Genomic DNA, 11,909 nt, shown 5'->3' with positions numbered 1-11,909 from the left:
AGGTTAAAAAAAAAAAAAAAAAAAAAAAAAGAAAGTATATAAATCAGTATTTGCATTTAATCTAAAAAGACTTCAAGTATTCAAGAAAGATGGTATCAGGTAGAAAGACAAAAATTAATAAGCTGAAAGAACATTAAGCTGTCTTCATTTTTAGCACAGCCCCAAAGCAGGGAAAAAGAGTTTTCATACCTGGTTTATAAGATGTTGATACAAATCACAGTCCAAACCTCCCATATTTGGCATGAATTATATATTAAACACACACTTCTCTGTTTCTATAGGCCTCAAATAAACCTTTGTGCCAAATATCAGCTTAGTGATATTTTTCATCTTATGAAAGATGGCAGGCTTTCAGACCCCTGGGCTCTCTCTGCTTTGAAGGAGTGTGTCACAAAGAATAGGTTCCAAGTAAAGACAAGCGGCACTCTAAAACCTCACTCCGTGCAAGGCAGCAGGACAGAAAGGCAGGTCAGGAAGGACCACTTACATACCAGCTGCAGCACAATGCTTAGCTGCGCAAGAACAACTCTGCTCTCACTGTCCGCACATGCAGTCACCTGGGAGCAGCCTCTGGATTCTTCTTCACAGCGCTCAAGTTAAATCTGAGCTACAGAGTTGAAACTAAAAAGACCTTATAAGATAAGCTAACATTTGCCAAGAAAGCAGTTTCTCACCACCTGGCCAGCATCTAGACCCTCTCACACGTGCAAATTTAAGTTCCCAGAACCTGGAACAAAAAAGCCCGCTCTGAGAAATAGACCCAGAGAAGCAGAAGGGAATAAGGGTCTCCTCCAGTTCTAAGAGTCTATCAACCCGTTTCTCCTCCTGGATTCAGGGAGGGACCTCCTCGTCTGCATGTTTACCAAGCAGAAAGCAGCTGTGATCTTTGGTTCTTTCCTCCTCACATCCAATCAATGACCAAGTCTGTCTTACAACCTTGACAATCTTTCCAATTCTGTCCCCACTGCCACCATCTTAGCACAAGCTGGTAAGACAGCCTTCCCGCAAAAGTACTCAGAACTGCCCTCCCCGGCTCCACACCAAGGGGCTCTCAGCCCACGGCTGCTCACCAGCTGAGCAGACCCCCCATGCGGCCTCCACGCTCTATCTCAGATTCTGGTGGATTCTACACACTTCTGACGGGAGGAAGGGCTCTTCCATTCAAGACATCGATGCCTTATAGGCAGTTGCTGACAATCAAAACACAGTAAGCACTCCTGAGAGGAAGACGGAAAGAGATCTCCGCCAGGAGAAGTAAAGGGAGGGGCAAACTGATTTATTCTGCCTCTCCTGACGTTCCCAGAGGGGCTGACGCTGCGAGAAGACTATTAACACTGGACCGAGGGAAGGCTCTTCTCGTGATCGACACAAGTCTTCATCAGTGGACACTTCTGGACGCACCATCTGGCTATTCATGGATAACAAACCTCTGAAATCACTGCCCACCAGATCAGACTTCTTTCAAATTACCCCAGGACCCCCAAAGCTCCAACTACTAAAAAGGGAGGCCTGGCCAAGGTAACACAGGGACCATCATCTCTCCTGTAGATTGCTACAGCCTGTTCTTGCTGCTTCCGGATTGGATCCTACCTCATCCATTCTCCTGATGGCAGCCAAAATAATCCTTCAAAAATGCAAATCTGACCATAGCACTCTCCGGCTTACAACTTTTCCAGGAGTGCCTGCCCTGCACCATCACACCTGGCCTACAAGACCATCATAGCCTGGCTGCGGAGCACCTTTTCAGCCTGAGCTACCGCCAATCCTCAAGCGCTAATGCTCGGCCACATGTGTTATCTTCTCCCTGATCTTAGCACACAATGTTCCCTTTACTTCCAAGATCCTTCTCCCATTCTGCACCCCACCTTCGTCATCCAGGAGATAGAACCAGCCTTCTGCTCTCCCTGGAAATCAATTCCTCTGGGAAGGTTTCTCTGAGTATCCTCCACTTTTCCCACCAGTTTCCAGCCCCATGATGGGTTCCTTACTTCTGTTATAGCATTCATCACACTGACTGGAAATTGTCTACTTTCTTGTTTTATTCCCTAATAATGAACTCCTTGAAGAAAGGGGCAGTACCCTATACACTGTTACACTGCCAACCTATAGCACTGTGTCTGCCACACAGTTGATACAATCACTTATTGATCAGATGAAGATAAAGATACATAAACTAACAGGAATATGGAAGCAGTACTTGTGAGACTCCGGGGAGAAAAGGAACAAATGACAATTTAGGAAAACGGAAAAGCTGCTGTTTGAATAGTCTTCATTTCACTATCAATCAAAAGAAACATCTCAAAGTACTTTCAACAATATATCAGGTTCCTGAAACCACAGAAAGTCAACATCAACAGAATACTTTTTTTTGAAACACACACATGGGTGAGGTATTTCAAAAACCCATCATCAATATAAAGAAGCTTCATAACTGGAGCTGACAGTGACTAGAGAGCTCACTGCCCTAAAGATCTGACCTTCAGCACCCCTCACGCTCCTCCCAAATCTCAGAAAAGGAGATGTTTGCTAACCGTTATCTAATGCCAACTTTGTACTATATGCTTTTCTGTTTAGGTAAAGGTAGGGAAGCTTCTGGCAAACGTAACAGAAGAATTCTTTAAGGAAGACAAAACGGCACACGATTGCAAACTGCATGTCATCACTGATCATGGCAATCTAAGATAGTTCCTTTTATATAAACTCATTTTTAAAAGACACAAACTACAAAGAGATGACTGGAAGAGAGAACCAGACTTTTATTTTAGGGGATTAGATCTCCTGATCACTAACAGCTGGAAGTTTAAGATTCTGGAATGCTTTGAAACAAAAAGCAAATGTAGATCTGAAGAATAAAGATTAATTTCTACTATTTTAATGGGATATGAAGTAGTTTCCCGTGCACAGTGGTTAAGCATTATTTTACCGGTTCCAGGAAGCACAGGGAATTGACAAGTGAGCCACTGTGTCTAATTTACACAGCCACATGCAGACCCAAAGTCGCTCGACACAGCCAGCTTAAAAATACAGTATCTTTTCTTGCCCTATTTTTATAACTCCTTTCTGTATCACTTACCGGAATGTAATAGATGCCCATCTTGGGGGTTTCATTGGCAGTAAGAAGCATTCCTAAAAATAAACACAATGAAAAAGGTAAACACATGGGGAAAAGAAAAGCTCCCTTTTCTACTTGTTTTACGTTTTGAAATGGATGAGGTGCTCAGAACACGGCGAATGGCAGAAGAGCCAGACCGGCAGCCAGGCACCCTCGGAGTCAGCTCGTGGCCTGGTCCCTGACCCTCCCAGACAGGACACCTTAAGTATCAGAAAGACCAGCTTCCCCATCTGCAAAACACTTAGGCTGTCTGTATTAGCTAAGTGACTGAGCAGTTCCCACCATGAAGTGCTCAGGTCTATACAAAGTTCGCCATCATTTTTAAGGGGGAAAGTTTTAAGCTTCAGACACATAGATAAAATGTAGTTTTGACGCACTATTTATTATAATAATAATAAGGAAGTCAAGAAGAAAGGTTTCTCTCTGTTAATCAGGAATCAAAGAACCAAGGTAAAGTATTTCCCACCAAATGGCACAGTAAAGTAGTTCCTAATGTTTGAATTAAACTTTACACCTTGATAGAAAACAAAATGGCTTACAGGGAATGCTATGTGTAGCTACACTAGAAAAGACCCATACAGAATCTAACAGCCTGGGACTTCCCTGGTGGCGCAGTGGTTAAGAATCCACCTGCCAATGCAGGGGACAGGGTTCGAGCCCTGGTCCAGGAAGATCCCACATGCCGCGGAGCAACTAAGCCCACGCACCCTAGAGCTTGCGCACTGCAACTACTGAGCCCAAGCGCCGCAACTACTGAAGCCTGTGCGCTCTAGTGCTCCTGTGCCCCAACTACTGAGCCCACGTGCTGCAACTACTGAAGCCCGTGTGCCTAGAGCCCGTGCTCCGCAACAAGAGAAGCCACCTCAACGAGAAACCCACGCACTGCAACAAAGAGTAGCCTCCGCTCGCTGCAACTAGAGAAAGCCCGCGCGCAGCAACAAAGACCCAACACAGCCAAAAATAAATAAATTAATTAATTTAAAAAATAAAGAATTTAGCATCTGCAGACCTGCTTTTCTCAAGACCACACTATTCACTGTGCACGGGACATGGCTCCCAGGGTGAGGCTGTGGATCAGGGCAGGGCTTCACAGCCACTTGGGAAGCATGTGAAAAGTAACTCATTTCGGGGCTCTCCCCCAGACACCGAGTCAGTACCCCTGATGTGCGTAGGGCCAAGCAAGCCGTACTTCTAAGATGCTCCCAGGCGATCCTAGGGGTGGCCAGGCTGGAGACCCTCTGCCAGATGCTGCCACTGTCCCCTGCCTCCTCACATTCAAAGGATCAAAGAAGAAAACATAATCTTTCTCTCGAAATTTGCTCTCTCTCCTGTGCTCCCAATCTCGGCTCCGAGTATCACTTCCTACTCATCTTAGTTCATATCTCATCTACCTTTTACCTGGTGGACAGAACCAGCTCTGGAAGCAGGGTCTGAGCAGGTCCCGACCACAAACAGCACCCAGCCACTCAGCAGGTCACTCCTGGGTCCGCACCACCTGGGCACCACCTGCTTCCCACCCCATTCCTCCCAGAGCTCCTCCGTGCACCGTGCTGTGCCCCCGCCCATCCTTCCTGCCCTTCTTACACTGTCCCCTCATGGGGATCACCTCACCTCCCAACTCCACCCAGCACCCCAGGCTCAATGCAGACAAAGATCTCCTCTCTGCTTCAGCTGAACTCTCTCTCTCTCCTGCCATCTGTACATACATAACAGAACTCTTCCTGCTTTGCCTCATATCCCTCCATCAAAATTATCTGTGTATGTCCATCCTCAGAATACAACCCTGCTTGAGAGTGGGAAGTGTTCTCATTTTCCAGAATTCTTCACAGATTTGCCTTGAAGGGATTGTTAAATCTTAAAAATCTGCCAGGTAATTTACTGAACAGCCTGCAACACAGAATATACGAAACCCATGGCTTTATGAGCCTGTGTATCATCATCAGGGAGCTCCAGCCTCCTCCAAATCCCTACACACGATTACCAATCACATAAAACAGCTAAAGCACACACTACATAGCACCTCACCTGCCACCAACCTATGGACTGCTACCAGTTTCTACTAATAGCTAGGCTGGCTGAGGCCTAAGTCACTGAGAGGGTCATTTTCTCAATCATCCACGCCACTTCCTGCTCTTAATTTTTCAAGTAAATACAATATCCAAGAATTGTCCCAACCAAGCCAAACCCTGTCTTAAGAAATAAAATGAGTTTAAAACCCTATAAAGCATAACCTAGATTCATCTCACAGAATGGCCCGTTGCTACATACTGCATACCTGAGTTGGGATAGAGGCAAACATCATTAATGTCATGTTCTGGCTCCAAGGAAGTAAATATTCTTCCCTAAAAGAACAAGCAAAAAGGAATTATTAAAATAGTTAAAGGAAGACAACTTTTGGCAATGTGATATACAGAAAATAACATGGACACATAACTCCACTACACTCTGCTGATGTGAAAAAATAAAATCACCTAACTGAAATCACAGAATTTAAGTTCAAAAAAATCTTAGAGAATTTGTTTTATCAATTTATCAAATCCTCTCATTTTAGAGAGGAAGAAACTGAGGCTTGGGGGGAGAGGTGACTTTCTTGGGAAAATGAGCATAAACTTTTAAAGATAATGTCTAAACAGGAAAGGGTAAAGTCTAAAATAAAGTTGTACATCAACTTTAAAAAATTCTCATAACCTGGAAAACACACCCTAGGTAAACTTGTCCTCAAAGAAACCAAAGATGAAGAGACGGTCAACAAGGCAGAATGAGGATGGTATCTGCCATACCTGCGTCACGAGGACTTGAGGGGGATCAAGTAAGATGATGAATATAAAATAACTTACAAAACAAAATCCTATAAATACATAAAGTGTTAGCTATTACATAGCAAAGGGTAAATTTTTTTTTTTAATGTGGGGGGAAATATACTACAGTTTTAAAAATTAAAAGAAGTAAAAGAGGGCTTCCCTGGTGGCGCAGTGCTTGAGAGTCCGCCTGCCGATGCAGGAGACGCGGGTTCGTGCCCCGTTTCGGGAAGATCCCACATGCCGCGGAGCGGCTGGGCCCGTGAGCCATGGCCACTGAGCCTGCGCGTCCGGAGCCTGTGCTCCGCAAATGGGAGAGGCCACAACAGTGAGAGGCCCGCATAACGCAAGAAAAAAAAAAAAAAAAAGAAGTAAAAGAAAAAAGACAGAAAGTAAGTAGACGGGAGTGGAAAAAGGTGATGAGAAAGATAAACCAGGAAAGCAAGTCAAGCAGAACCAAGTAGTTTGGGTGCTGGTGAAGAGGACGTATTTAGTCATTACAGCAACACCCAAATAAAACTTACTGTAGCGGCTACAACGTGATTTCAAGAACTGCTGTTGAAAATGTCTGACAGTGCTTGCATTTATTAACCCATTATTACAGGCTCCACGGCAAAGTGGGGGCAGTAGTTAAAAAACTAATTTTGCACCCAGTGAAAAACAGCAGCCAGGTTCTAATTCAAGACAGACAATGGAACTCGCACGGCTACCTCCCTCTCATCTCAAGTGCCCACTGAAACAAAATGGAAAGAGGGAAGGAAAAAGGAAGGTGAAATGGGAATAATAATAGCATGGAACAAAAAAGAAAAGGGGCCACAGTTCATAGAAATCCATGTTGGGGAAAACTATGCAGCAGTTAGAGGGCCTGGGAGGATGCATCCAGACTGGTAAGTTTACCATTAGGGAGGACGGAGGCCAGGCCAAGGGAAACTTCTCATTCACCAGTATGCTATGACCTTCCAAAAAGAAAATGCCTGCATTTGTAGTATTAAAAAGAAATACTGTTTCAAAGTAAACTAGTTTGGATTATCAGAAAAGAGCAGAGAAAATTCCAGCCTAAGACACCACGTATCTTCCTAAGAAAGCCCTCAAAACCCTCCAACTCAAAGCAGCATAGTCGGTTCCCGGGCAATCGTCAGGGCAGTTCTTCCAGGAATTGAGGAAAGCCAGAAGCCCTTCCTCTTCTCCCTACCAGAGTCTCAGGAGCTGCAAAGGTAACAGGGCTTGAGAGACGGGACACACCCCAAGGATAACTCTGAACCTCCACAGCACATCCAGAGAAAAAAAGAAAGGGAGCTAAGTAAGGTCAATACTTTGAGAGTTGACAAAATGAAAATGAAAAACAAAAGTAACAAAAGTAATGGTCCAAGCAGGCAGGGATTCTGATCAGTAGCTGAACCATGACGGAGCTGCTGGTGGCATCTCTGCCCTAAACTCGGGCAGCCCTCACAGGAAAGACTGACGCTTGCCCTCCGGTAACTAATGCTGAGGCTGCTGGGCCCTCCACCAACTTCATCTCAAAAATGAATTTTTTTTTTTAAAGTAACACTTTTTGACTAAAGATGCTAAGTTTGAAACCAATAAACGCAAAGACTCTTAAAAGCAACTGCTACACTGAATGAATTTTTTCTCAGTTGATGAACTAATCTTTTACTACTCTCTCAAAATACTTAGGTTTTAAAATGAAAAAGCAAAAACAGAAAGCAGAATAAAACCAGCAACACAGGGTTTTGTTACCTTTTAAATGACACTCAGAAGGGCAGAGAACATCAAATATTCTGACGAAAATATTGTTTTTAAGAAAAATACTATAGGAAATTATTGTGAAGGTATCATATCTAAAATCCAATTGTTTGACATGGGGAAAGGGTATGAAATTGAGATGTATAATAATACTGATACGGAAAGATTAGTAGTAGCTCATAAAAACCTTCCAAGGGTTGTAAGACAGCCTCAAAATCTAGGGAGTTTCTCATGGATCAATCTTTTTTTTAAACGATGATTTACTCTCTACCTAACTGAACATGTAAAAATGCATGCCCGTTCTAGCAAATGAGGAAAACTTCTTAACAGGAAGAAAACAATCTTGACTACTTTGAATATGAATATTATCTATCCCGAAGTAACTGACTTCCAATGAAGTGCCCAAACGGATGCTTAGTATTGATATTTCTTTCTCAAGAACCCACATTGCTCAAAAAAGGCAACAGAAAGAAAAGAAACATTACATGGAAAATAGGCAAATAAGTAAGTACAACAAAAAATACGTACTGAGTTCTTATTCCACATTTTGATAATTCGAGAGTCAGCAGACAAAATCAAATCTAATGAATCCTGGAAATGAACTGATTTAATGGGCAGCCCATATTGGTGATCCTTAACTAGCAATGGCTTATCAGACCGAAGATCATACAATAAAACCTAAAAAGAAAAAAAGTTATTTCTGTTTAAATGAACTAAATATTTTATCTTGAAACTTTTAAAACTTAGAATAACGGCTGCCATTTGCTTCATTACCTTTTTTATCAACACAATGAACACCCCTCACTCAGGGTACAAAGATTCTAAAGTCAGCCAGCAAAAAATACTCCAGAAAAATCTCTTAAATTACCCTTCCAGTATATGGTTTTACGAATTCAACCCTGAGAGTAGTTTTTAGGCACACTAAGATTGAGAACTACTTAGCTATATTAAGGAAGGAACCAAAAGGAAAGTCCACAAGAATTTGTGTCATTTATGAATTCAACAAATATATACACTGAGGGCCTACTGTGTACCAGGCACTGTCACAGCGGCTGACAGAAACAAGAACAAGAAGCATAATGAAGACAGCCCTGGTAGATTCAAGACAGATGGTGGTTGCAGGGTTATGACTTTCAGGGCGAGGGGGGTCTCTTCTGAGCCCTGTCTTGATAGGCAAGGGGCCTGGTGAAGCTGGATCTCAGTCCCAGGTGACAAATGACAGAGGCAGTAACTCTACTGGAAGCAGGGCTCACACCTGTGCTGAGGTCAGAACAGACTTACAGGTGTGTGGGCTCTGCCTTGAAGGAAAGAGAGAAAAGATGAAATTAAATCCCTGAAGCTATTTCATTTGTACTCCTCAGACTAGCGTTTGCTGAGGTATGTCCCACTGATCACACACTGCACCGGATGTGGGTGATAGCGCTGGGTGAAAAAAAAGGTTCCTTGGGCAAATACATTTTGGAAATACTTACTCAACACATTTTTTGTCTGCAGGAATTCTCCGAGCTTTCAATATATATTTAAATGCACTATAAACCTCAAAAAGTAGAAATCTGGAGAATTCCAAACTTGTATGACCACGGAACTCTACTCCACACTCTCTAGAAAATGCTGTTCTAAACCACAGTCAGGACACCTGAGGCATACCCCACTGCAGCTTCAGCTCAAGAGCCTCTCACACCAGCCATTCAGGCCAGAACCAGAATTTCTCAAAGTATTAAAGGAACACAGCATTCTGAGTACCCTCTCCACTCTGTCCAAAACAATAATGCTTCATTTTCTGTTCCCACAGTGAACAGACATGTGGATGTTTCCCATGATACATACACGCCCCTGAAGTAGAAACTGAAGTGTGAAGTTTCCAACTTAAACATATTTACCTGCCCTGTGGATGTTCCAACTGCCATGGTCAAGGCACCATTAAATTTCAAAGCAGAGATCGTTGGTAAACTGTTTATCCTGAAAGGCAAAACATTTGTATTTCGTGCATATCTCCTTCCAAATAACAAATTCATTATTAATCTTCACTTCAATTCTAATGGGGACAATCACATTTCTTAATCTTCTGTTTAAAAGGTAACTGTAGCCAAACTTTCTTAATCAAAATGAAAAATAACCTTTATTTTGATGAAAATCAAAATAATGAAATGAAATGACGAAAATCAAAATAATAAATGAAATGAATGAATGGAAAAGATTACTTATAAATGTAATCTACCTTTAAAAATCTGTAGATTATGTTCTTTAAAAACTCTAAGAAATATTTTCAAAGTAGCTACAAGCAAAAAAAGGTTTCTGAAAATATAAAACCAATTGAAAAAGATCAGTATGACAGTATCTTTCATTTTGATTAAGCCAGGATAAGGTATTTACAGAATCATGCCCTTTTTGCTTAAGAGAAAACAGTTTTATATTCGGGCATGGGTATACCCATTTTTTAATTTTTTTTTTTGGCAGTACACGGGCCTCTCACTGTTGTGGCCTCTCCCGTTGTGGAGCACAGGCTCCGGACACGCAGGCTCAGCGGCCATGGCTCACGGGCCCAGCCGCTCCGCGGCATGTGGGATCTTCCCGGACCGGGGCACGAACCCATGTCCCCTGCATCGGCAGGTGGACTCTCAACCACTGCGCCACCAGGGAAGCCCCCCATTTTCATTTTTAAAGTTAGTGATGTCAAGCTAAAATAAAGACTAGTCCCCAAATGGGGACCCAGAACCTGTAAAAGTAACAAAATGATGGATGTTTATGGCTCTGAATCTGGAGTATGCTTCTCACTCAGTAACCAAGAATAACGCTCTGAGGGGGAAAGGGTCCTAGAAGATGAGTCAGAAGCAGGCATTCAATACCTATTGTCTCCACGACCTTGGACCAGGACCTTCAGTCCAGGCTGCTGACTCTTGGCATCCTCAGGTCTCTTATGCCACCTAAAGCCTCAGCCTGCAACTACACTGAAGCATCCACGGGAACCTGGAGGTCTCTCGTCTGCATCACTTTCAGTCATCTACTCTTCAAAATGAACTCTGGAATCATTTCTCAGTGCGATGACATTATTTTTCCTCATTTATTCAAACTCTTCTTTTTAAAATTTATTTTATTTGTTTATTTTTGGCTGTGTTGGGTCTTCATTGTTGCACGCAGGCTTTCTCTAGTTGCGGCTAGCTGGGGCTACTCTTCATTGCGGTGTGCAGGCTTCTCACTGCAGTGGCTTCTCTTGTTGTGGAGCACGGGTTCTAGGCACGCGGGCTTCAGTACTTGTGGCTCACGGGCTCAGAAGTTGTGGCTCGCAGGCTCTAGAGCACAGGCTCAGTAGTTGTGGTGCACGGCCTGAGTTGCTCCGCTGCATGTGGCATCTTCCTGGAACAGGGCTCAAACCCGTGTGCCCTGCATTGGCAGGCGGATTCTTAACCACTGTGCCACCAGGGAAGCCCTATTCAAACTTTTTAGTTTCTTAATAAAATTTTGTCCCTTTCTTCAGATAGTCCCTTATTAAGCTTATCCCTCAGTATTTTACAATTTTTTTTGTTGTAAATTATTTTGTTATAAATGAGAACTGCTTTTCATTGTATCTTTCTAACTGGATATTGCTGATAAACATCAACGCCACTGATTTTGTACATTTATTTTGTAACCAATTTACTTAACTCTCTTATTAGTGCTTATAGTTTTTCAGTTAGCTCTACTGGGTTTCTTAGGCAGACAGTCACATCACCTGAAAAGAACAAAAGCCTGTCCTCCGCTAGCCAAAATTTAACACATATTTCTTTCTCTGACTGTATTGGCTCCACCTTCTAGAACTCTACCTATGTCAAATAACAGAGGTGACGGCTTATAATGTTTGTGTAGGAAAAAAATAAAGCTAAGCATAAAAAAATTAATAAGTAAAATCACCTGGGGCTTCCCTGGTGGCACAGTGGTTGAGAGTCCGCCTGCCGATGCAGGGGACATGGGTTCGTGCCCCGGTCCGGGAAGATCCCACATGCCACGGAGCGGCTGGGCCCGTGAGCCATGGCCACTAAGCCTGCACGTCCAGAGCCTGTGCTCCGCAATGGGAGAGGCCACAGTGGTGAGAGGCAAAAAAAAAAAAAAAAAAAAAAATCACCTGAAGCTGAATCAGCAGGCAGAGCTACTTTTAACACTTTGTAATATATCCAGATTTCATCCCTATGACTGTACACTTAAGTTCATTTTTTTTCTTATGAAAATGTGATAAAACTCTATAGGGAACTGTATGATTTACTTTTCCACTTAACAGCATA

The 11,909-nt window shown here is 42.9% G+C and overlaps 1 protein-coding gene across 3 annotated transcripts in view; it reads right to left on the bottom strand.

Moving 5' to 3' along the window:
* Nucleotides 1-11,909, bottom strand: part of NOL10 (nucleolar protein 10) — a 90,840-nt gene that overhangs the window by 57,540 nt on the left and 21,391 nt on the right. For 2 of the 3 annotated variants that reach the window (XM_007456920.1, XM_007456921.1), the window contains 4 exons: nucleotides 9,534-9,612; nucleotides 8,182-8,331; nucleotides 5,388-5,454; nucleotides 3,074-3,126 (listed from right to left, as the gene is read on the bottom strand). In XM_007456920.1, the coding sequence (XP_007456982.1) occupies nucleotides 3,074-3,126; nucleotides 5,388-5,454; nucleotides 8,182-8,331; nucleotides 9,534-9,612 (349 nt within the window). The remainder of the gene's footprint in view (nucleotides 1-3,073; nucleotides 3,127-5,387; nucleotides 5,455-8,181; nucleotides 8,332-9,533; nucleotides 9,613-11,909) is intronic. The other variant, XM_007456922.1, reaches the window with a different exon arrangement.

This window comes from Lipotes vexillifer, unplaced genomic scaffold, assembly GCF_000442215.2.
Source record: "Lipotes vexillifer unplaced genomic scaffold, Lipotes_vexillifer_v1.1 scaffold390, whole genome shotgun sequence".
Taxonomy (NCBI): Eukaryota; Metazoa; Chordata; class Mammalia; order Artiodactyla; family Lipotidae; genus Lipotes; species Lipotes vexillifer.
This window is presented reverse-complemented; position numbering and strand designations above follow the sequence as displayed.